The 27,053-nt window shown below is 43.5% G+C and overlaps 1 protein-coding gene across 10 annotated transcripts in view; it reads right to left on the bottom strand.

Annotated features, from left to right (window-relative positions):
- The window catches only part of SH3KBP1 (SH3 domain containing kinase binding protein 1), a 344,807-nt gene that overhangs the window by 81,038 nt on the left and 236,716 nt on the right, over positions 1-27,053 (bottom strand). For all 10 annotated transcript variants that reach the window (XM_060002844.1, XM_060002847.1, XM_060002846.1 and 7 more), the window contains 2 exons: positions 24,760-24,835; positions 10,318-10,412 (listed from right to left, as the gene is read on the bottom strand). In XM_060002844.1, the coding sequence (XP_059858827.1) occupies positions 10,318-10,412; positions 24,760-24,835 (171 nt within the window). The remainder of the gene's footprint in view (positions 1-10,317; positions 10,413-24,759; positions 24,836-27,053) is intronic.

Genomic DNA, 27,053 nt, shown 5'->3' with positions numbered 1-27,053 from the left:
ACAAGTCAAACACCAAATGCAAATCATCAAGTTGGCACTTTTGCACTTTTTTGTCCATTTGAATATAATCAAGCATGTGAAATTATGTAACAATATGTTTTCATAGAAACTTCTCATTTTCTACTTGTTACGTCATTTACACTGCAAGGACCACTTAATGCTAAATATTAGAAGCTGTTTCTAATGGCGCCTTCAGCTCATCCAAAGCTTATGGCTAATGGCATAATTTACCTCTCAAGGCTGTCCATCCTACAGCTGAGATTTCATTTTCATTTATGTTTAGGGAAATATATTGATTCTGCATCCAAATACATGCCTTTCTTCCATTAAAAGGATAGTAGATATAATACAAAATCATTTTGCTTCATTACAAACACAGTAGCATTGATAAAGCATCTTTCATTATGTTTTAAGAGCTGTTCTTAGCTCCTGCACCACCTCTAAGAGATACAAAGAAGGCTGTTAGGGTGAGGGCGGAGGAATCTTCATTTCCCAAATAAGCATCAGGAAGGAATAAAAAGTGAAGGGCATAGCCATGATCATTATGAAGGTCAAGAACATCCAAGCCAGCTGCAGCAGCTATTGGTGAATTCTTGCCTTCCATCTCCCTTTCTTACGAGACAAATCTACATTTCTTTTAAGTCTTTCTTTTAGGAAAGCTTATTCCTTGGCATGAAAATTTGTTTGGAGTCTTTTTCTCTATACACAGCAAATTTAGCTTCTAGGCCTGTGCAGTGAGTGAAAAAATATAATTCCCAGGTCAAATCTCAGTTCTCAGGCAGCTCATCTAAGTCCAGGCCTGACTAGTGGAATATGGCTGCACTCGTTCGCCACCCTGGGGAGAAAGTGGCACAGGGGTACAGAGGTGGGGTGCAGGGGACGGCTCTGCTATGGGAGATTCATGGTCTTGTCTTACAAAGTATATTCCCAGGAAGACTCAGAACAAAACCAAGGTCCTTGAAATTCATGCAATTACGTATCAAGCAATTATTTACTAAACACTGGGGCTCAGATGACCTTGTAAGAAAAAGAGACCAACCAACAAACAACATTCTCTCAATAGTATCTTTGCAGAGCAAAGTTTTTAATTTTGCCAGAGTCCACTGCAGCAGTTCTCTCTTTCATGGATTGTATAACAACTCTCTTCTCCTATGTTTTCATAGTAACTTTTTTTTTTGCGGTACGCGGGCCTCTCACTGTTGTGGCCTCTCCCGTGGCGGAGCACCGGCTCCGGATGCGCAGGCTCAGTGGCCATGTGGGATCTTCCCGGACCGGGGCACGAACCCATGTCCCCTGTATCGGCAGGCAGACTCTCAACCACTGCGCCACCAGGGAAGCCCTGTTTTCATAAATAACTTTTTAATGTCTTATCTTCTCTATGCAGATCTGTGGTCCATTTTGAGTTAATTTTTGCATAATGTGTTAGATTAGGTTAGGGCTTTTTTTTTTTTTTTTTTTGTCTAGGTATGTTCAATTGTACCAGCACCATTTCTTGAAAAGATTATCCTTTCTTTCTTAAATCTTCTTTGCACCTCTGTTGAAAATTAATTGCCTATATTTTCATGGGTCTGTTTCTAGACATTCTATTTCAAGGGCTAGCAAACTACATCCCATGGGTTAAATCTGGCCTGCTACCTATTTTTGTACAGACCTCAAGCTAAGAATAGTTTTTACATTTTCAAATGGTTTTTAAAAATCAAAAGAATAGTATTTCAAAGAATATGAAAATTACAGGAAATTCAAATTTAAGTGTCCATAAATAAAGCTTTATTGGAACTCAGCCACACCCATTCATTTACACCTATGACTGCTTTTGTATAGTTGAGATAGATACTGTATAGTCCATAAAATATAAAATATTTTCTCTCTGACCCTTTCCAGAGAAAGTTTGTGAAGCCCTGGTCTAGGATATGAGGATCCTTATCCACGCCAAATCTCGGGGGTTCTCTGAATGCCGCTATAAAGAAAATACTGTAAGGACAGAAGCTTTAAATAGAAACTCTGAAAGCCCTGAGGAAGGCAGAAAAGGAATGCATTTAATAGCCAGCTACCCTTTCGAACTAGGACTAAAATATAAAAGCCTTAAGTAAAACTATTCTTAAAAGGATGAATTTTACTGCACCATGTAGTTAACTATAAAATGGGGAAATTTTAAGTCTAAAAGGTATTTACTTTTAATGATATTTTCTTAAATATCTCTATGAGTCATAAACTGAGAAAAAACATTTGTAATGTGAAAGATGACAGGTTAATGTCATGAATATAAAGTATTTTTATAAAAATCAATTGGAAAATGACACATAACATTTTCAACCTGAGTAATCATTTAAAAAAATGCAAATGCCTATCAGATTAGCAGAGATTAGAAAGAATGATAATATCCAGGCATGACAAGGATAGGGAAACATTCTCATAGGCTCCTGGGGGGAGACTAAATTGGCACAATCTTTCAGAACATCACTTAAATGCCTTTAAAAGGCACTGAGGCATCAATACATTTAGCAATTGATCATCAGGAAATAATAACAACTGCTGACATTTATACAGAACTTACTAGGAGCCAGGCATTCCAAGTGCTTTATCTCCTTTAACTCACTTAATCTTTACAACACCAGGAGGTAGGTACTGTTATCATCCCCATTTCACAGATGTGGAAACAAACTAAGGCACAGAGAGAATGAGCAGCCCGCCCAAGGTTACACAAGTAGCAGAAAGTGGCAGAAATAATTACGTTCATGAAGATCTACAAACAAGGTGATGACTACATGCAACATGGTGTAAAATAGGGAAAAACCAGAAACAAGCCAAATATAAAAGAGGATCGTGGTACTCCATACATTGGGATGCTAAGGAACCATTTAACCGTGCTGCCAAAGATAGGCAAGATATATTGGGGGCAAAGGGGGTAAACAAAAGAGTGTATATGATATGACCTTATTTTTATTTTTAACTGTAATTGTGTGTGTGTGTCTCTGTGTGTGTATAAAGTCTGGGAGAACACAGCTCAAATATTAAGAGAGGTATCTGACGGTGACGCAGTCACAGGTGATTCTGACTTTCCTTCGTATTTATCTGTTTTGTTCTCATTCTCTAAGAGTAAGTTTTACTTACTTAATTTTAAAGTATTACTTAAAAGTGCATCCCATGCCATCTCAGAAAAGTATATTTTAATAAAATGCAAATGTGAATGTAAGACCTTTGAGATACTTTAAGAAGACAGGGGCTACACAACTACTGAATATAATAAATTACTTTCATCCTAAGAAAAGTTAAAATAAATAATACAGGGGCATTTCAGGGAAACTACTGACCTTAATTTCAGGAGAGTTCAATATACCAAGAGAGAACTCCCAGTCAATGGGCATTTGTCTTTTCTTCTTCCGATCATAACTTATCACAGCAATAGCTGTAATTTTTAATTTCTAAAGCACTTTCAGCCACAACGTCTCACTTAATCCTCACAACAGCCCTCTCAGAGTAATAGAAATAGAAAGAGTGAAGAGAGAAAACAGAAAGTGTTTCTCTAAATCCTTAAGACACCTGCAGAGTTTTCTGTGTGTTGCAGGAGAAAAACATCCCAGGATGCTGTAGCAAGGATTACTAATGTCCTGCTACTAAAGCACAGCACTTGGGAGAGAGATTACAATTAGGCTGAACGAACACAGGGTCCCTTTAGACAGTTTTATATAATTTGAGGAGGCATGTAAAGTTGAGAATCTGCATCAACTGCGAACTCATCTGTCTATGAGAAATCTACAATCATCAAAATTTCTGGGTGGCACTGTTTTGACTGTCTACTGGTAAACTAAAGCGAAGTGTTCTCCCACCGCCAAGTCCTACTTTCACCAACCTCATCTAATTTAAAAACTGTGTCTATGTGATGGTAAACACGCTCAGGAGGAAGAGTTTGGGTTTTTTGTGTTTTTTAAAAAGATTTTTTGATGTGGACCATTTTTAAAGTCTTTACTGAATTTGTTACAATAGTGCTTCTGTTTTCTGTTTTGGTTTTTTGGCCCCGAAGGCATGTGGGATCTTAGCTCCCTGACCAGGGATGGAACCCACAACCCCTGCATTGGAAGGTGGAGTCTTAACCACTGGACCACCAGGGAAGTCCCAGGAGAAAGAGTTTTGATCAAATGTGTTTCTGGTGTCAGGAATCTTCCCATCGGTCCTGGTGTCCAGGTTACTTTAAAGAGGAAGACAAAACAGCAACAAACTGTATTCCTTGGGATTTCTAATGCTCTGAGGAGGAGATATATTGTGACTGCTGTCCCCAGTAGGGACATATGCAGTCTAACAAGACGGGCTATACTGCAAGAAATACATCCTATGACATAAATGACTCATCTGCTGAACGCTGACATTTTTCAAATGTGTGTAAACCCAGATGATCCCAGACCTACACTTAAACTTCTTCATTCACTCATAAAACATGTCCTTCTAATGGCTCTGTCAGTGTGTCATCACTTTCAGGGTGACACCTGCTAATTTACTCCTCATCCCTGAAACCACATTTAATCCTACACTTTAGCTCTGCTAAAAGCTTCAGCAGTTGAGAGAGAAAGGGTCAAGGCCAGCAATCTACACAGTTGATCGGCTTTCTTATACCAAGCTGAGAACCCTTCATGAGATTTCTAAAGCCACTTTCCTGTGGGGAGAGAAGCAAGGAAGTCTGGAAACATTTTTCTCGTGAATAAATGTTTCAATTAATAAATTAATGGGAGGGAGGCAGGACGGGAAAATAAACATTAGAACAAACAAAAGAACATATCATCACAGAATGACTTAGGAAGGAGCTAGGGATGCCTTTTCTTTCTTTCTGTTCTTTCCCCCCTCCCCCTCCCCCGCCTCTCTCCCTCTCCCCCCACCCCTCTTTCAATGGTGACAGCAAGCAGAAAACTAACCTGGGTCCGGAAGAACAGAGGAAAGCAAAGTAGGCTGTGGGCGTGGGAAGAAAGAAGTGGGAGAGGAGGGCTTTAGGCCCAAAAAGAAGCAACGTTAGCCCTGAGCTGAGCTCGTCATGTCCTCTGCACTACCAATCCATTTCTGTAGATGTGACAATGGAATCAGAAAGTCCTGCATGCTCCTGACCCTACGAGGTCAGAGACATGGACACAAAAATGTCGGAAACAGATGGATGGGGGAATGGCGTGGTAATACTGTTTTCCTAATAAAATAATGATAATGTCATTAATTTAAAAAGAAAATTGCACAGGCACCTGCCCTAGATATACCTGGTAACAGAGCGTGAGTCAATAAGTAGACAAGAGTCACCTCAGGGAGTGACTGAGCCGCACCTACCGCAAACATCCACAGCCCCACAGGAAACAGAGCAATCCCGCCCTGCCAGCTCCCACGTTCAGGGTCAGGAGACCCTGCCCTGGCTCGGCCACTGATTACTGTGAGGCCCTTGGGAAAGTCACTTCCGTGCTCTGGGCCTCTTCCTCCTTTGCCATCTGGACAGAACACCATGGTCCCGCCTAGCTCCCAGGGCTGCTGTGAGCATGCATGAAAAGGTGGGGTGCTGAGGGGTCCCGGACTCTTGCTGCCAGTTGCCCAGAAGGGTCCTGCGCTGGGAAGCTCTGGTCCTGCAGGAGCTATTACTATTTTTTGTTCATGATTCAGATTTTTTTTTAAGTTTATTTTATTTAATTTATTTATTTTTGGCTGCGTTGGGTCTTTGTTGTGGTGCGCGGGCTTCTCATTGCAGTAGCTTCTCTTGTTGCAGAGCGCGGGCTCTAGGCGCGCGGGCTCAGTAGTTGTGGCTCGCGGGCTCAGTAGTTGTGGCTTGCGGGCTCTAGAGCACAGGCTCAGTAGTTGTGGCGCATGGGCTTAGTTGCTCCGCGGCATGTGGGATCTTCCGGCACCAGGGCTCGAACCCGTGTCCCCTCCACTGGCAGGCGGATTCTTAACCACTGCGCCACCAGGGAAGCCCGGAGCTATTACTATTAAGTTAAATGCTCAACCACTGTCTGGGAAAGGAGGGAGGAAAACACGTTGAGGGAGAGCTGGAGGAAGCTGGTGAGTTAGAATCAGTCCTAACTCTGCCCTCACAGCAGCAGGTCTAGCTCAGACATTTGGGGTCCCTGGTTTGATACATCCCCAAGAAAAGGCGAAATTCCTAGTTGGTATTTTTTCGTAGTGGTGACCGTCTACCTTTAGCTACTCCACTGGGTTCCCTCTTTCTTGAGAGGCGCATATATCGGTTTTCTCCCCCGAACATCAATGCTGTCCCCTTCTCCTTCCTTCCGACTCCACCACACCGTGACTTTAGTCAATAACATTACCTTTCTCTGTGTTTACCTTGATGTTGTCAAATAGACTTTATAACCATGAAGAAAGGGGGTTTCTGTTTGCTTTGTAACGGGTCAAAGACACAGCCACTCAGGGGAGCCTTCTGATAAGAAATACCCGAAGATCTTTGTTTACAGAGGGGTCACGTGAGAAGCCCTTCCTCCTAGGTTACCGGGGGCTGGGAGGAAAGGGCCATTGCTCTGAGGCCAGGAGGCTGTTGGCCAAGGGCAGGGACATCGTCCCTCTGCACAGCTGGGCTCGCTCTGCCCCAAGCGGCAGTGGTCAGGGCAAGGCGCATGCTTCACAGTAGAGCCTCGCCTGACCCCTTCTCCAGGGAGCTTCTCAGGTTGGAAACGAGACCCAGAGGCTTCTGAACCCTTTCAACCACGCTCTGAGCACAAATCAGGAAGGCAGGGATGGGGGTGGCAGGAACACAGACGAAGGAGCTATTTTAATTTTTTTAAGGAGCTATTTTTGAGTGACTGGAAATAAAAGCTAAACACAGGTGTGTTCTGTACCCGTGGACATGTTCCCAAATCCACAAGAATTCTATTTTATAAATAAACTAAAAAAGAAACCATTCGGGTTGCCACATTTCATCCTAGTTTCCAGGGACACACACAAATAGTTCGGGCCTTTGTGCATTATTTCAGGAACCGAGGAGGGCGTATAGGCACCCACTAAAGGTGTATGACTCATTTTCTAGAAAGCTATATGAAGTGACAATCTAGGGCTAACAATGAGGGCAACGTCTGCCCTATGACTCCTGCCACAGCTCACAGAAGCAGGGCAAAGGGAAACCACCTTAAATGATTATAAAATGAAACCACCACCAGAATTTGGGGGTAAATCAAGAACGTCTACAGCAAAAGCCATCAAATTTAGAGAAGAGCTATTTCATCTCAACTCATAATACAATAAAGAGGCATATCAAAGTGCATATTAAACAAATTGTGGCGAAACTATTCACTCTGCAATAGGAAAAGCACACAGTCATCTAAATGAACTTCTGGGCGATACCTACACTCAGAGCAAGAGTAAGACTTTTCTATAAAGCAGGGTTTGACAGACTCAGATTCCATCCTTCCCACCCTCAGCAGGCAAAATATTTATGGCATGTTTTCTTTCCAAATTCTTGCTGAAATCTCACCCATTGTGAATTCTTACCCACTGCAAATTCTTACCTATTTTAGGTATATATATTTTTTACCACTGTTACCTACTTGATATCACAGCATTCCAGCCCCAGCTATAGACTGGGCCCAGCCACAAGAGCCCCTGCATTCCCATTTCTGAGGTCAGAGAAAGAGCGGAGATGAACTGACAATTCCTAGGATTACAGGTACCAGTGATGGACCCCTCCCTGCGAGAGGCACTTATACACAGCATCTTAGTACATCCTCACGGCTGCCCTGTGAGGTCGGCTTTAGGGTCTGTGGCCAGACCACGTGGCCGGATATCTAGCCCAATCTTACAATGAAGGAGAGAAAGTTACCAAAGCCCTTCGCTGGAACAGAGAGGTTACACGAGCAGAGGCTGTTATGGGATGTTAAAAGGCAGGGGCTAGGGCGATAGGGATGCAGCAGGTGGAAACTGGAGCTGGGGAAAGCATCCCTCCATTGGTCAGCCCAGGGCTCTCCTGTGGAGCATGCTCTGTGGAAGGTGCTGGAGAAAGGAGGAGGGATGAGGCCCTGGAGGTGCAGACCAGGGCCTGGCTCTGCCAGGGACAGAAGTGGCAGGGAGGCAGGAAGGCAGGATCCTCGGGGGCTGGCGCTGCTGGGCTTGGGGGTGGGGGCAGGGTGAGACCAGGAGGAGCAAGTGCCAAGATGAGCCACCCGGGCGCTCTGGCCCGAGCAGCACAATTAGTGTGCGAGCCAGGACAAGGGACCAAGGGGACAGGGAGGGTGCCAAGTGCTCGCTTTGCAAGTGTAATTGTGATATCTGTAAGCTGCTTCACAGGTCCAGACTGCTTCTAAACACATTCAGCTGTGGAACTGGGGAAATCAGATGCAACCCTCAGGACACTCCTGAAAGCAGCCTTCCACCTCCGCCCCGTTCCTTTCTCCCTACTGTGTAGATAGGACCGGGAGAGAGTCCCTCTCTGACTAAATAAGCTCTTCAAGAAACTTCAATTCCTTTTATTGGACTGGATGTCAGCCTGGCAGGGAGGAATGACATCATCAGAATGAACGTGTTCTCATCGTATATAATCAAATGACAAGGACTGGAATATAAGATGTTAAGGTAGAAATACATGTGTTCAGACAAGAGACCATCCGTGGTGGGCTTTTCTTTCCCCCAAACCTTAGTAAATGTTATTGTACATCCGGTTTTCAACTGAAAAGAGGGTGCTCCCCCAAACAAAAACAGGAAAATGAGCCCCCCCCATTACAAAGAGTGGCAGCTGTTTAATCCTCTGGTCACTATATCATCACGGGGAAAAGTGCTCTACCCCTTCCCCTGTGGTAGTAGAACCAAGTCTCTGTGCCAGTTATCAGAGTATTTTTATCATGCTTCACAGCCATTTCATGTATTTGGTTAAGGGTCTGATTTAAAATAGGAAATGCACCGTGCCTAGGAAAGCATCCCGGAGGAGGCCCGCCCGCAGGACAAGGGGAAGGGTGGCAAAGAAAGAACCGCTTTGCATCCTCAGCTGAAAAGCACGAGAAGGGCAGCGTTTCCCCTCCTCTGATTTCCTCCGGCCACATTCAACACCTACAGAGATGTACTGAAATAAGTTCATGGGAGAATATTTTACAGGTGAAAAGATGGATGAGTTCTGGGGCCATCAGCAAAGCAGGGAATAGTGTACTAGTCCAGAAAGTCACCCTAGCATTGTCCAGCACACCACTTTCGATGGAGAGGGTGAGAGCGCCAAGCTTTCTCCCTAAAATAATCTGACCTTTGGCAATCTCCTTAACCTCTGGGGTCACGCATTCCCTGGCATCTATGGCTCAGGCTCTGAAAACACACAACCTCCATAGCCATTTCTTAAAGGTAACTGTCCTTGATTATAAGGTCATAAAGGGAAATCCTACCAATCACTTATGGACACACTCGGGGCCGGGGAATGGGGGATGGGCAACACCATGGTCCCTTGCCTCTCAGTAACGGCCAGAGACAACAGGACCCAGGGCCTGCTTCCCACCCTAAGCCCCTGTTCTCTTTCCCCTTTCCCTGCACCCTCCACCCTGTCAATGCTGTCCAGCCCCGCATGAACACAGGCAGCCACGTGATCCTCCAGTCACGCCCGTGCTAAGGGAATTCCACATTGCTTGCCGTTTACCTGGATACAAGACTAAAAGCACCTTATACATCCTAAAGACTGCTCAGCTTTTTGTCGTAGTCAACCATCACAAAAACCCTATACTTCAGAGAAAAGGCCATATATTCCAGGAATTACTTAAACCATGGATCTTTCAACCACCCACTTGGTGAGTACCATTGCACGCAAGCATACACAGTACATGGTCCAGGCCCTGTTAAGCTGCATCACTTCATACAGACGTAGCCTAAAATCACTGCCTGTAGTGATAATAAAATCATCCGAGCTTCTCAGCCCCAGCAAGACGGGCAAGTTTCTCTCAGGCATGCTACCTGTCTTTGATCTGTACAGTAAACATTCTTTAAGCCTTTTCTGCCTGTGATGTACGACCTCGCCTTTTGGAAGCGCCTCCTTGGATACCTCATGGCACAGAGCTTTGCAGCCAGGGCTGCTGTGGAGGGCGGGCTCTCTGACCAAGCAGGCCGCCTTCCGCCTTCCGGGTTAGCCCTTCTGGGACAGGGCCATGCAAATCTGCAGCTGGCTCCAAGGCAAACGGAATCTACTGGAGTTTCAAGTTCATTCATTCACCTGGCTACATTTGCCTTAGCCTGATTGAGAGGAAAGATGTAAGATTCTTCCTTGGGAATGCAGGATCATGACAATTAACTGCTTCAAGGGTTAAAATATAAGCGCGTACTATCCAGTCAACACCTCAAAGCGGTTCATAGTTTAGAAGGCAGGAGGGAACCTTTGTTTACCTTATTGATGAGAGTGACTATATCTCCTTCTTTGATTGTCAATTCATCGTCGTTCTGTGCCTCATATGGAAATATTACTTTGCAGTAATCCTTGGCTGTAAGAAGAAAAGAAAACACAACCCTTAAAATGCTTTATCTAATGAGCTGGCCCAGGAGGATATGTTACATTAACTTCAGAGAAAAGCACGCTTAACAGAAAGAACACAACTACCGCGTAAAGAAAGCAGGGTCACCCTCGGAAAACTACCCAAGATTGCTCATTTTTGGTTCATGCATATTTATTCTCATTTTTCCCTCAAAAATCACATGACATCATGAAAGCAAATGACTGCTTTGCTTCTCTCAGGCAGAACAGCAAAATAGGTTTCCTTGGTCTCAGAAAATAAATGTGTATTTTTGAATACTCTTTATTTTACATACCATTTTTTTAAAAGATATTTGCCATGTATTTCTTCTTTAGGTCTTTTTTAAAAAAATTAATTTATTTATTTTTATATTTATTTTTGGCTGTGTTGGGTCTTCGTTTCTGTGTGAGGGCTTTCTCTAGTTGTGGCAAGTGGGGGCCACTCTTCATTGCGGTGCACGGGCCTCTCACTATCGCGGCCTCCCTTGTTGCGGAGCACAGGCTCCAGACGTGCAGGCTCCGTAGTTGTGGCTCATGGGCCCAGCCGCTCCGTGGCATTTACATACCATTTTATATATTCTTCAGGTGAATGCATAAGTAGACATAATCTACAAAGAGCAAAAAGCTTAAGTTTTGCCCTGTCTTCTTCCACACATCACTGAATCAGAAACAGGGTATCTGTATGTTACAAAGCTGACACGGCACTCAAAACAATGAGAAAGGCTCCATTACGGTCCATCTTAAGAGACAGATGTCAATGGAATTGTATGTGAACATGTGTCAACCACAAATGGCCAACAAATACTGACCAAATGCTCTTCGCACGCGTGTCAGGGGGGCGAACTTTTCAAATATGTCCCATGGTCTCTCTGTGGGAACCTGCCTACTCAGGAACCTACGACTGTTCATCAGCAAGGAAATGCACCAGCTTTCACCAAAGAGAGAAAAACACTAAGGCCACTCAAAATCCATTCAAATATGCCCTGAATTATATGCTTTTGAAAGGCTACCTGATATTAAAACCTTCTCTATGTACACAAAAGCACCTGTTTAGAAGACACTGAAAACATTGGTAAGGTATTTGGGAAACTAAGACTTAGAGAACAGGTTTAATGACACAGGACAGAAGGTGGAAAGAAAAATTCAAGAGAATTAGTATCTACCTGGACAGGTATTTATTAGTCTGCATCAAAGTCAACAACCCTAATGGCTTTGAACGGCGTTAAATATTGCCCAACGATTAGGCCGTTCCTGCAGACAGATTACAGCCTAGAGCTATATACATAAGTATCAATTACAGTGTTCCTAGAATAATTTTTATCACTAAAATGTGGGATTCTTTTTATTATGGTTAATGTCACATCAATCAAAGAGAGTGATATATAAAATCAATGCAATAAAAAGTCTATAACACAGACACACTGTGGTCTAGCGTTGGGATATGACAGAGAATAGGGAGGGGAGGAGAGACGAAAGGGGAGAGGGAAAGAGAGGGACTTACTTTGTTTACAGATGCTTTTGCTTTCTGTCCAATGGCTTGAAGATATCAGTTACACCCCCTATCCTAGTGCTGGAAACCTTCTGTCTTAGGTACTCTGGGAAGCTGATGCCTTTTGCTCCTTAACTCATGCTAAGAGGCACTAGTTCTAAATCCCAGCAATACCAATCCGCCCATATATTCCTAAGCCCACATAGTTCCATCCCTCTTAAATTCGTTACAGCAAACCTCCCAAACTCTGAATTGGCCCAAATGTTCTAAAGGGAGGGAAAAAGTTAAGCATCTTTAAATTGGATAATGACAGCTCCTTACCAATTTTCCTACTGACTGTGCTAGTGAAATATGACTACCCAACCTCAAAACTTACAGCAACACTGAAATAAATTATTGAAGAACTGCCCTGCAGAGTCCTGGCTTTAAGAATAATTTGTTGGATCAAAATCATGGAAACGTTTTACACAGAAGATAAGACATCCATGGCCAACAAAGAAGAGGAACAAGTCATGTTTTTATTCCTTTCCATCAAAAAAAGTCAATTACATAGAGAATGGACTTGAGGACACGGGGAGGGGGAAGGGTAAGCTGGGACGAAGTCAGAGAGTGGCATGGACATATATACACTACCAAATGTAAAACCGATAGCTAGTGGGAAGCAGCCGCACAGCACAGGGAGATCAGCTCGGTGCTTTGTGACCACCTAGAGGGGTGGGATAGGGAGGGTGGGAGGGAGGGAGATGCAAGAGGGAAGAGATATGGGGACATATGTATATATATAACTGATTCACTTTGTTATGAAGCAGAAACTAACACACCATTGTAAAGCAAAATTATACTCCAATAAAGATGTTTAAAAAAAAAGTCAATTAAGTGTGGTAGACATTGTTGGTTAACTTCCCGGCCACCATTCCCCATTCCCCTCCCAGTTCATAGAATCCTAATTTGCTCAGCCATTATACTCAGGAATAGGGAACACTCCCACAGCCCTAGGGATGAGTCAAGTACATCTAGGCAAATAATAATTTTTATAATCATTTAAAAAATTGAAGTATAGTTAATTTACAATGTTGTGGTAGTTTCAGGTAGACAGCAAAGTGATTCAGGTACACACACACACACACACACACACACACACACACACACACACACACGCACATTCTTTTTCAGATTCTTTTCCCATATAGGTTATTACAAGATATTGAACATAGTTCCCTGTGCTATACAGTAGGCCCTTGTTGGTTATCTATGTTATATGTAGTAGGGTGTATATGTTAATCCCAAACTCCCAATTTATCTCCCCCACCCCCACCATCCCCTTTCAGAACCATAAGTTTGTTTTCTATGTCTGTGAGTCTATTTCTGTTTTGTAAATAAGTTCATTTGTACCATTTTTTTAGATTCCACATATAAGTGATATCATATGATATTTGTCTTTGTCTCACTTACTTCACTTAATATGACAATCTCTAGGTCCATCCATGTTGCTGCAAATGGCATTATTTCATTTCTTTAATGGCTGAGTAATATTCCCTTGTATGTACGTGCCACATCTTCTTTATCCATTCCTCTGTCGATGGACATTTAGGTTGCTTCCATGTCTTGGCTATTGTAAATAGTGCTGCTATGAACATTGGGGCACACGTATCTTTTCGAATTAAGAGTTTTCTTCGATATATGCCCAAGAGTGAGATTGCAGGATCATACGGTAACTCTATTTTTAGTGTTTTAAGGAACCCCCATACTGTTCTCCATAGTGGCTGTACCAATTTACATTCCCACCAACAGTGTAGGAGGGTTCCCTTTTCTGCACACCCTCTCCAGCATTTGTTATTTGTAGGCTTTTTAATGATGGCCATTCTGACTGGTGTGAGGTGATACCTCATTGTAGTTTTGATTTGCATTTCTCTAATAATTAGTGATATTGAGCATCTTTTCATGTGCCTGTTGGCCATCTGTATGTCTTCTTCAGAGAAATGGCAAATTTACGTCTTCTTAGGCAAATAATATTAATTTCTCTCCCCTTTGTTGGTGATTGGTTGAGGCGTGAGCATGTGATCCACTTCCAGCCAATGAGACGTGAGAGGAAATGTGCTGGGGGGGCAGTTAGATTTTGTTCCCAGAAAAAAAAAAAGATACATGAGGAAAATAGTTGCCCCTGCCTTTTTGCTTTTAACACTGTTTCATCCTTGTTGGAAGATAGTACACAGTTTGGTGCTGTTGCAGCCACATTTCACCCATGAAAGGAAAGCCAAAAAAAATCAAAGGGGAGGTGACCCTAAGCCCTGACATTGTTGAGATGTCTGTTGAATTAACCAACTTCAGGGCACCTGTCTCTGGATCTCCTGTTATCTGACTTAATATAACTCTATTGCTTACCATTACTTTGTGGTCAGGTAGGTATTTATCACTCAAAGCCGTCCCTCACATGAAGGTTCCCTAACATGAAGGGACTCAGTAGAAGAAAGAGGACACTTCCAGTAACCTCCTCTGAAACACTCCACTATAATCTGCCTCCCCCACCAAATCTTCTTGCCATGTATCTTTGTCATTCCCTTTTCCCCCAACTCTTCCCTTGCTACCTTAAGACCTGGCCTCCTAGTAGGAGGTTCGTAAATGACTATGGAATTGACTTGTAACCGACATAGAAAACATTTACAAGAAAGTACTAACATGCCTTTAAAATGTTTCACAGGGCCATTTTGTTTTATGCCCACAGTTTTCCTATAAGCTAAAGGAGGGTAGGTGTCCCTCTGTCTTTTTAAAAAAACAGCTTTAATGATGTATGATTTATATACTATAAAATTCACATATTTTAGTTGTACAGTTTGAAGAGTTTTAATACATTTATATAGTTGTGTGGCCATCACCATAACCCAGTGTTAGAACACTTCCACCATGTAGCTCTGCTGTTTTATATGTGAGGCCTTAGACACAAAACTACCAATTTTAGATAAAAGGAGGAGATAAAGGTGCCAGTGGCTACCATCAACTACCTCTCTCTGCAAAGCAGGTTCCCATGCCATACCTCGCCCCTCTTTGTTTCCCCAGAACCTGACATAGCTCCCACTCAATGTTTCTTATCATCCTCTAGCAACACCTAAAAAGTAGAGGAAAATCTGTGGGAGAGCAAAGTAGGAAGAGAAGATTCTGGGCTAGAAGTCAGGAGAGTCAAGACTGGGTTTGGTCCCCCCGATCTTTCCCAAGCACACAACCTGAGGCAATCACACCGTAGCTCTGGACCTCATGTCCTCACGTGTAAAAGTGAGGCCGGCCAAGGAGCGCCAAGAGGAGAGTTTGGTTAACTTTAGCAGGACACTTTCAGGAAATTTAAACTTATTCCAGAGCTCCAGTATAAAACAACTAAAAACAGAGCTGTCTGGTTAAATCAGAGAGTGGGGCTGGTCCATCTCCCACCCAGGTCCCCAGAAACATCCCAGTGAAATGCTGGAGGCGTCAAGGAGCACACTGGGCTATACCTTCGTCCTCGCCAGCTCTGACAGTTCAGAGCTCTAGTCATGAGCACCGTAACTCAGAACACTTCTGACCAAATATGGCAACCCTTTGCCTCACATGTTAAGTTATTATGATATATTTGAAAATAAGAATTTGTTTTTACTTCTGAGGCATTCGGGCCCTAATTCAGCAGTATTGGAAAATAAGAACATTATGTTGGTTTGGATGTTCCAATGGTTTTAAGATACTCAAAAAAAATTCAAATGCAAAAAACTTTATGAACTCTGAAAATACGATTTTAACTTTATAGTATATGGAACGAAGATGTTCCCCACTTTAATTCAAATATTTATTGAGTCACCACCATGAAAAAGATATTGTCAGTTCCTGGGCCTGTGATATACAGGTCAGTCCAACCACGCCCTCCCACCCTCGCACGGAAGTGACAACCTAATGCCTGGAGAAAGGCGAGGGGAGAAGAACGACAGTAAGAAAAGACAAGTACACGAATAAGCATCAACTCACTATGACTGAAGATTGTCATGGTGTTTCAGAGAAAGGCAAGACTGCATGCAGGAGAGAGATCACAAAAGAGGAGGCATTTGATATGTCTTGAAAGAAGAGTATAATTCCAAATCCTTTTTGAACGTGCGAAGATTATAAATTTTAAATGAATAGCAGACAGAGGTAGAGAGGAAAGGACTGAAGCTAATTTTTGGAGGCAGTCATTTTCCATCTATTCATCAATTAGATGGATTTAATTAGTCCAAGATCAAACAGGAATGAATACACACAGACACATAAAGAAATAAAGGCACAATTTATCCAGTAATTAAGATGATTTTGTCTCTATTTTTTCTTTAGAAAGATTTAAAAATACTAATAAATTAGCGTAAGACTGGAACCTTAAGTCAGTTCTTAAGCTTTTTTGTCTTAGAGTCCCTTAAGAATCTGATAAAAAAGCAATGACTCTGTCTTTCTAGAAAAAGGAAAACAAAAACATAGACACGTTCAAAGGTGCAGAGAAAATGTGGTGTACAAAATCAGATTCAGAACCCTGAATCTCTTGCCCAGTTCCCAATCAAGAGACCCTTACTAAGTGATGATTGGCATTCAAATTTTAAGATACACCAAGAAGTCCAGTCATGATTCATACCACCTCCAAAAAAAAAACACAAAAAAACAAAAAACCCATTATGTCAATCTCTAAATGTCTAGAAATTTACATGAGATTAAAAACAGATTGTTCACAGAATTGAAATCACATGACCACATCCGAAGACACCCTTCAGCTGGCTCTATAATCTACTCATACAACAAACAAACAAACTTAAGCAAATACCCTCACCTTAAAAAAAAAAAAAGCAGAAGAAACAGAATAAACATATCAGCAAAGAGAACATATAAACACACACCAAGAAAATAACATTAAATTTAGAACAATTCTCTGGGCTCAATTTAGGACATGAAGATCAAAACCCCATGTGTCACAAAGTCTGGTAGGAAGCCTTCCAGAGCTTTCAGCAGGGATGGAAAGTACCAGGTCATGCCTGGAATTGACAATTTTCTTTTCCTTTGGGACACCAGAACAAACACATCAAGCTCAGTGGTGTCTACTTTCACCAACATCAAAATCTGAAAATTCTTTCATGAAACTGACAAATATTATCAGAGACACTACTGGTTCATAAGCCCTTATCCAGAAGCCCTGGGGACAGAATTTTTCAGATTTTAGAAAGGAAATACATTGCACATGCCATATAATATGTAACATCCCCAGCTGGAGTCTGGGGCTGCACCCAACCATCAAATACATTAAAATTTTGCAGCAAATGGATGATTCGTCACCCCGAGTGGGATAAATAAAGACTATACCTAAATGCGCATTAGTCCAGGACAAGTTTTCTCACCCAAGGAGTGATAAAACCTTTTGGTTTTCGGGAGCTTTTTGTATTTTGGAATTGCAGTAAGGGTGTTGACATCTATCATGTTCTGGGGAAAAGAGAATAAGTTAAATAAGACTAGTTATCTGGTTCCCAGGGAGCTTATAATCAAGGAGAGGAAATAAGGCATGTATACACAGAGCTCTGGACAAGGCAGCAGTGAGGAGAGAATGAGAGTGATGTGTTTGCCTTAAAGCCTCAGAGATTCCGAAATGGGGAAACCACTTCCCAAAGGAGAGACTCAGGGTCCCTTCTGGGAAGAGCAAAACGGCACTGGCCCCTGCCTGGACAATGTTCTAGGACTTTGACCAGAGGAGGAAGAGGAGGGGTGTTTCTCAACCATTCCCGATGACAAGAATGATGTAGGGCACCTGTTTCTTCTATGCCTTCCCAGATCCCTTCCCTAGGGATTCTGAGGTGGGACCAGGAATCCAGCAGCTCAACCAGCACCACGTCCCCCAACCCCGGGTGATTCTCATCAGCAGGGATGCTTAAGAAACACGAGTCTAGGTTAGTGGTCCTCATGCTTGAGTGGGCATTGGCATCAGGTGGAGGACGTGTACAAACAGAAACCCCAGGGTTTCCGATTCCATAGGGCTGGAGCAGGGCCTGGGGATTTGCATCTCTAACCCAGGGGATGCTGACGCTGCTGGTCTGGGGACCACACTGATCTAGCCATGGGTATTAGCAAAATGTCAATGCCAGGAAGGAGCAAAACAACCGTGGGGACCTGGAGGGTGGGCCAGCGTGGCGGCAGTGCCGAGGCTGTCTGTGCCGTATGAGAGATTTAAGTGAGAAATGCAGTTCTGCGTCAGTCTGAGGATCCAGGGCTCGTGGGGAGGGGTGAGATGAATACATTTGTGCAATAAATATTAACTAAGTGTCCAGTGTGCGCCCGGCAGCAGAGATATAGGAGTGCCCTCCTGGGGCGTACGACAGTCTACACCAGTGGTTCGCAGCTGCTGTGACTTGGCTTCCCAGGAGACACTGGCAATGCCTGGAGACATTTATGGTTGTCACAACCAGGGGGGAGGCAGTAATAAGTATAATTGACATCTAGTGGGTAGAGGCCAGGGAGCTGCTAAACATCCTACAATGGACACAGGACAGCACCCCAACAAAGAATGATCTGGTCCAAATGTTAACAGGGCCAATGTGGAGAAAGCCTGGTCTCTACCTAAACTCAGACAGGGAAACAAAACACAATGCATTCGTCACTACATTGTCAACTCCGGTCTTCACAAAACGCCTTCCTCCACAAGAAAGCTGACTGTGACCCCTCTGGTCTTGGATGTTGCTGGGAATATGACTTTCAAATTACTTCACAGCTACGAGTTATGCCACTTTCTATTCTCTCACTTTAAAAAGAGAAAACAATCTTTTTTTGAAGAAATCAAAATCTGAGAAGCAAGGGAAGCTTTCCTGTTCTCTAGTATGGAGTAGATCATGGCTCGTCTCAATGGCACCTTCTCCTGCTCAGATGGGGAGAAGCGCTGAGTCTTTGGAAGGAAGGAAATCCACCAGGATAGCAGAAAGGGAGCTCACTTTTTTCCTGCAAGCGGGCTGTATTTGAAATCCAGGTCATCTGCAGCATGGGTAGGCTGGGCACCCTCGCAGAAGGACCCCTCACTCTGAATCCAGACAGCAAGGTCTGTGCTGGGGGCACTCGATGAAAGGTGCATCCTAGGGACAGTGGGGACCTGAGACACCGAGCCTGAGGGCTTTAGTACATAACAGGTGCGGGAGGCGCTAAAGGGCTGGGTAGGAAACATGTTTCCTATTGGATGTGCCCAAATTCCCAGGTCTGAGGGTGAGTGAGCTTTGGAGAAGATAAGTGAGCAAAAAACACCTATCCTGGCAAAATAGATTAAAAGAGTCCCTAGGTAAGGCTGATAAAAATCCCAACATAAGGGAGTTGACCCTTTTTTCTCCTATTCAAACATGTGGTGACAAAGCAAAAATTAGCTCAGACTGAGAAAGTAAAAATCTGCAAATGCGGATACAAACGCAGATAGAGCCAGCTGCAGAATGAACCGGAAATAGCATTTCTCCCAAGCACACACACTACAGCTGGAAAGGGTCCTAACAACCCTTCTCTGAGCGACGACTGCTTTCTTACTCTCTGAGAAAGTCTGTCCTCTAAGACCACAGACTATCAGAAACTTTGCTTTTTTATACTGTATTAGTAAGAATGAAATGTTTCACCCTTGGCTGAAAGAAACAAGTCACTGAGACACAGAGAAGCCTTGAATCCCCACACAAGTGCAGGGCCTCATGTAAGGGGTTCTGGACACAGCCCTGCACGTCTATCTTAACTTGGTGGTGGTCCAGCTCACAGAGAGGCCTGATGTGGCCCGACTCACACAGCCCTGTTTTGCTTGGGGCCTATCAAAACACTGCTGCTTCGTTTACATTTCACTCACTTCCATTTCTCCTCCAAATCTGTAACTGCTCAGTTTTCTTTTGTTTGGTGCGATGCTCCACAGGTCCTCCTGGGCAGTCTCCTCGTTGCAATGAGCCCATAAACTTGACTTTGTCAGACTAGCCTAGTTTGTCCCTGGCGCTCTTGGGCTGACTGGCCTGGGACAGTGGCTACAAAGAACAAGGGTCTGTCAAGCCCCACAGAGCAACCACTGGCGACCCTCCAGAAATCCGGAATAAGCTCGAGGGTCAACAAATGTGTTCTTTTCTTCCCGGTGACTGTGAACTTGGGAAAGGAGACCCGTGGCTTCTACACTGCTTTTACAAGACTCTGTTAGATAGACAGCCTGGTAAATTGAAACCATTTCTAATTCTCCATCTGCCCAACCACCACTGTCGCCAGTGCCCACTGAGTCCATGGCACTTTTCCGGACTGGATGGTGGGGATGTCAGGTAGAAGACACAGCCCCCTCCACGAGGGATCAATGATAGCCACAAGGCACTATGTGTCACCATCACAGGGGACAGCTCCTAAGAAGCAAGTCAAGGGACAAAGTGATCAGAAAGGTGGTACAAGTGTCTGGTGATAATGTGAGGGGAGGTTAAACAGAGAAAGTTTAGCCTTTGCCCCCCAGCCATCATTTATTCAGAAGCCTGACCTGCCTTTGTACACATTCTGTCAAGGACTATTTTTTCCCCAACCCACCTGCTCAACTGGTCCTCTGAATCTCTAAGACTGAACTGTTTGTTCAAGAAGATGCTAAATAATCATTTCTCTGGGCTATTTCTCTATCCCACCGAGGCCACAAATCATCTGCATCAACTGTAGTAAGAAAGAGGGGAACTCCAGATGTGGGGAGCTGGAAATACCTCAGAGCACTTCATTTATGAATATTTAAACAGTTTTCCTCTTGTTATGAAAATTACGGCAATCTGCTCCTCAGCCCACATTTCCGATGAATTTCAGTATCATAAAAGCTTCATTGGGGGAGGGGAGATGATGTTAGTTGTTTAAATAAATCCTGATCAGCTGAGTTTCACTTTCCCTCAGAAGATATCAATCCACATGAACATTTTTTGAATCATCATAACTTACTCGTGACGTGAGCTTGTATTTGAGCGCACTGAGGAGACAGCTATGTGGGAAGGGGCTTCTCTCCTCTGTACCTCTGGGCAAGTTTCGTTACGGGTGTGACTTCCATCCAGAAGGAAGGAGGCTGTGTTGTTCCCAAGCTCCGAGTCATTTCTAAAAGTGGGTCAGCACTCTCTGTCCTTCCACCTGAACTTGGGTGTTGCATCAAAATCCAGAAGCAGCGAAAGGTTCCAAACGGAAGGGGCTTTCTAGTGAACTAGGGTGCCTCGTGGAAATCGTGGGAGAACCATTATCCCAGAATTTGCTCTTTACAGTGAAAGCCAGAGAGTGTGTGAGGCGTGAGGTTAAACTGCAGCAATTCTTACTCCGGGTCCACGAAAACACATCTGTCAATAAATATCTCTCAAGTCTTCACTGACAGTGATAATTCTTCCCGACCTACCACCCGCTTACACACATATTTATATCCATGGCATCTTTGCCAAATGACATCTTCTCATATTCCTAACTCAGTCGTTCGCATCTTCCTTTTGTCTCTCCCATCGGCTGTTCAATTCTTTGAATGCAGAAAGCTTTCACTCTGAATTGTAAAGCTTTCGGAATTAAATCAGAGAGTGAAGATGCTGGGAGAAACCTGAGGGCTTCACTCTAGTACAACCCTCTGACTTCACAGACAAGGCAGACCACGAAGAGCACAAGGCCAGAGAAATAAAATTATTTGCCCGAGGTCACACAGCTAGCTAATAAGAGAGCTAGTCCTGGAATCTGTGCTTCCTAACTCTTAGCCAAAACACACCACCCAGCCCTGTAAAACCTCTCTTTATTAACAACTCATCCCCACTCTGTGATGCATCTAGAGATGGACGCAGTTAATAGATACTTGTAGGAGTGAAAAAGGCTTGGGCTAGACTCAGGATCCTCCCACATGCTCAAGGGAGCTGAGCATGATGAACTGTGTTAAAATCCAGGCCCAGGAAGCCCATCTTAGATCCCAGAATTACTTTCAAACTATGCTGTCCAATATGGTGGCCCCCTAGGCACATGGGGCTATTGGGCACTCAAAATGTGGCGAGGCCAAGTTGAGATGTGGCATATGTGGAAAATACACGCTGAGTTGTGAAGACTCATATGAAAAGAGAATGAAAATATCTCATTTAATAATTTTATATGGGTTACATGTTGAAGGGATAATATTTTCGATATACTGAGTTAAATAAAATATATTTAAATTAAGTTCACCTGTTTCCTTTTTTTTTTTTAAACCTGTTTCTTTTCTGGCTACCAGAAAGTGTAAAATCTTGTATGTGGTTCACATAGTATTTCTACTGGCCAGCTCTGCTCTAAAACACCTTCCATCCACACCACCTAATCCTGCCAAAAAAGACTTGAGTCTCCTGCCTGCAGACATTACAGAGGGTTAAAAAAATATATCACGGATGTGCGCTTATCCTAAGGTCAGTTCTTGAGGCCAGAGGATTGATTAGTCACCTAAGCATGCCCTGCAGACTGTCCTGTTTTGTGCCACAACCTTACAAGTGACACTCAGGTACCCCCTGCTTAGTTTCCCCCAAAAGCAGCTCACCGGTCACCCAAGGTACTATTTACTCTGCAGAGAGAGGAACAATCTATAGGGAATTTCTCTTTCACTTCTCTTGAAACTCTTTTCCATTAAAAAAATTTCTCTGTTTCTCAGATTATTATTTCCGCAAACAAGAGTGAGGTTGGTGAAGGCCACTGGTTGTCACATGTCACGAGGACAGCCTGTCCCAGGGACTCCATTCCAGTTACCTTGGAGGTTTGATGTGTCTTTCCCTTCTCCCGCCCACCCCCCACTCCACCCATCCCAGCAAACTTGCCTAATAACCTGGATCATTTATAAACCTGTCAACAGCCAGAACTACAAAATGAGTAGTTCAATGGAAGCAAGGATAGGCTACTGTCCAACAACAGGAAATGTTATCAGAAGTGGTTTAACTGTGAATTCTTGAAAAAAAAATTTCAGGCCGCTTCAAGAATCTTGAAGGTTTTACTGTCTAAAGGTAGGTTTAAGCATGCAAAACCTACAACCCGCGTGAATAACTGCGGGGCCAGTTTGGCTTTGGGAACATCTAGAAGCTCAGAACCCTTCCTGAAGGGTGGGCCCTCGACCAGGAGCACCAAAGCACCTGGGAATTTGTTAGCAAAGCAAAATTTCAGGCCCCACCCCAGACCTGCTGACTCCGAAATTCTGGAGGTGAGGCCCAGCTCCCCAGGTGATTCTGGGACACACTCGAGTTTGAGAACTGCTGGATCAGAGCCTTAGACTAGTGCGCTTCCCCCCGTTAGCCACAGTCTGACTGTACCATTAACAGACTGAAGGCATGCAAACCTCATCCGAACCTGAAACATTAAGACAGAGCTCTGGCGGCTGCATCTGTAACATCCATGAACGTATTTATCTAAACCACCATTTTGGGCTTGGCAAGTCCCATAAATTCATTTTTTAATGCCTAAGGCAGTATCCCTTATTTGCTCTCAAAACTACCTGTTTTGCACTGCAAAAGGAGTTCCTGGTATATTTTTCTGCAACAAAAAGAATAAATCTATGCTTGCTCTTATATTGGTCATAATTACATATGTACAATATATCTTCTCTCAACCTTTGGCTTTCCAAACTAGATTAGTAGTCTGTCCACATTATCCTCACAAGGAAATCTGAAGCTGGAAAAAAAAAGGTTAAAATCCCTAGAAGGAACTGAAGCACTTATTTATGACTAGAGCATGTTCAGAACGTTCCAATTATTGGAAGAATGACTAAAGGAATTGGAGAGTTGCCAGATTTAGCAAATACAAACACAGGATGCCCCGTTACATCTGAATTTCAGATAAACAGCCAATATTGTATGGGACATACTAAAAACAAAAAAAAATTATTCATTGTTTATCTGAAATTCAAATGTAAGTGGGCATTCTGTATTATCTGGCTACTCTCGAATGGGGAATACTGACCTGTGGGAAGCTTTGGGGGAGACAACTGTCCTCAAATACTTAAAGGACTATTAGGAGAACAATGGGCTAATATCAATATAGACCCAGAGACTAGAACCCATGGGTAAAAATTACAGGAAGAGCATATCCGGCTCAACAGAAGAAAGACATTTGTAACTATAGGAATTCAAGTAGAGATGTGCTGAGGAGAGTAGCAGGAAAGTCATCATTTGGGAGTGTCTGTTGAGTGGTTAGGCTAAAAGATAAAGCCTCTTTGATTTGAAGGCCTATGAATCCCTAAACTGCTTGAGTTGCCATCGTCTAGAATCCTCCTGCCTCGTGAACTATGCAAACTGCTCTGGGTATACACAGATAAGCCCTGGCTCTGCAACGTGGGTGAGAAACAAATGGCAAGAAAGCATCCTGGACCTCCTTGGTGGTGCAGTGGTTAAGAACCCACCTGCCAATGTAGGAGACACGGGTTCGAGCCCTGGACTGGGAAAATCCCACATGCCATGGAGCAACGAAGCCCATGCGCCACAACTACTGAGCCTGCGCTCTAGAGCCCGTGAGCCACAACTACTGAAGCCTGTGCACATAGAGCCCGTGCTCCACAACAAGAGAAGCCACTGCAATGAGAAGCCCGCGCACCGCAATGAAGAGTAGCCCCCGCTCGCCGCAACTAAAGAAAGCCCACGCGCAGCAACGCAGCCACAAATAAATAAATAAACAAATAAATTTATTTTTTAAAAAAAGCATCTTGTTCCATCGAGGAACTTGTGCCCATCCTACTGGTAGAGCCTAATGAAACACATTTGTGTGCACTTTTTCCCCATGTGCTTTAAAAAAGCCATTAAGATTATGTAAGGATTTTTCAAAAGCGTTTCAATGATTATAAAATCCTTCACTGCTTTCAAACATAAAACAGATACACAAGGAAACTCACCCTTTGTCCTGCTGTCCATTTCTGTTTTTGACGAGTCTGGAGTTGCTGCAGTCGGAGGTAACTTCTTGCCAATAGTCTGAGGGGAAAAAAGATGATCTTTACTCATCAATATGATTCTCTCCATCAAGCAAAGGAATAAAAAAGATCAAGATCATGATGACGAAATGCTCACAACTGGTCCTAAAAGCCTCATACTTAAGTTTTGGTATTGCTCTCTGTATTGGCTGCCATTCTTCCATTAGGCCTGGACCTCAGTGACAGATAGGTGGGAAAACCAAGTTAAAAAGGCTTTATCCTTGTAGGCACTCCATATCTCTTATTCCCATTCTTCCTTGGTTCTTTTTTTTTTTTTTGGCAGTACGTGGGCCTCTCACCGTAGTGGCCTCTCCCGTCGCGGAGCACAGGCTCTGGACGCGCAGGCTCAGCGGCCATGGCTTACGGGCCCAGCAGCTCCGTGGCATGTGGGATCTTCCCGGACCGCGGCAAGAACCCATGTCCCCTGCATCGGCAGGCGGACTCTCAACCACTGCGCCACCAGGGAAGCCCTCTTCCTTGGTTCTTATTAGAAGGTTGATTACTTTCAGCAGAGAAAACAGGGACATTTCCCCTCAGTTTATGAGAAGCTGACTCAATCTATGGCCCAGAGGAGGTGTTCAAAGTGTCTGCAGCTTGGAAGGAAGGGCAGGAAGAGGGAAGGCACAAAAAGACAGAAAGAAGGAAGGGATGGAAGGATAGAAGGCCACGACAGACAGATGATGGGCAGGTTGAAGGACAGGCAGAAGTCAGAGTGTCCAGGGCAACTGTGCCTAGTCATGTTTCCTTCTAGCCATCTAAAAGCCAACTAGCTCCAAAGGTGGAACAAGCAGGGCCAGCAGCTCCCTTCCTTCCCACCAGCCTTTCAACCCTCCAGGGCTTTGAAAAAGGCCAATGCTGCAGACCCGAGGCAGCTATTTAGTAGTTAAAAACAAAAAAAGAGTCTGTTTTGAGTTCATTTTCTTCCTTTCATTCAGAACTAATTCTATTATCATCCATTATTTATGAACCATCCACAGAAAAGACTGGATATTGTCTCTAACTAAAGATATTCCCCCAAACACAGGCAACTCAGCGGCTCAAAGCAACAAAAATGAAAAACGAGACGAGCAGCAAAATGATGGTTCCAAAGGTGAGGTCTGTCCCCCCACCTGTCCTTGGACATCACGTTTGTGTGATGGTGATTAACGTCCGAGGAAAACGTCGACTGATACCAGGGAAACAGCTCTCAGAACCAAGCAGCTGCGTGAATCTCCCCAACAATGAGGAGTTTCCCCAGTGAGAATTTCGGCCACTGGGAAAACCAAACATATCTCCTCCTTGAACACATGAAGGGGAATGAACTGCGTAACTGACATACTGGCACGGTGGAATTTTTCTTCTAATACGACTGATTCACCACAGTTTTTAATTTGAAGAAGTTCTTCATGCTTCAAATGTTGAAACTAACATTAAATATGAATAAATCACAGAAAGAGTGTAAGATAAATCTAATCCTCAGCCCTTAGTGAATTTTTAAAAACATTTGTGACAGAAAGCCTTTACATTTTCCACGGTGACATTTTTATTTAGTGCTGCAGGGCTTTCTATGTTGGATAAAAAATGAAACCCAAGATACTATGCCGTTCCTCAACCGCCACTAAATACTCAAGCTAATAACACTGTGATTCCGAGGAAACATCAAGGAGGAAAAAAGCTTGTTGTTATTTGGCCATAAGGTCACATTTGATGAAAAACTGTTCTTAGAATCATCTTGAAAAATCAGGAATTGACAGTAAAAACAGATGCACTCAGTGTCATTCGCATTCCTGCTCACACTTCCAACAGCATCTCCATCACTCTCTTTGTTTTCCCCTTTTGTGGACCAGAATAAACCATCGCTGCTGTTAACACATTAGGAAGAAGAAAACAAAAGTGATTCATCCTTTAGTTATTGCTGACAGTAGAGAGAGGAAAATACAGCGGTAAGAACTATGTCCAATCCTGACTTTGCTTCCATTCCTGAAAAAGAAACCAGACATCCGATGGTTTGGGCCTTAAGCCAGATGCCTTCCTTTAGAGAAACTTTCACAGGTTGTATATTGTTACGACACCCCCTTACTTGGTAACAAAAGGAAGTGTTGCCCTCCATCTCTGATGTCCTGGTTTACCAGTGCGTCCAAGCTAACAGACATCAAGAAAGGCCACCAACTAAATATACTTACTTCTGAGCAGAAAGACATAAGAAAGCAAAGCTTACTCTATTATTTTTTTTCTTGCTA

Source organism: Delphinus delphis, chromosome X, assembly GCF_949987515.2.
Source record: "Delphinus delphis chromosome X, mDelDel1.2, whole genome shotgun sequence".
Classification (NCBI taxonomy): Eukaryota; Metazoa; Chordata; class Mammalia; order Artiodactyla; family Delphinidae; genus Delphinus; species Delphinus delphis.
This window is presented reverse-complemented; position numbering and strand designations above follow the sequence as displayed.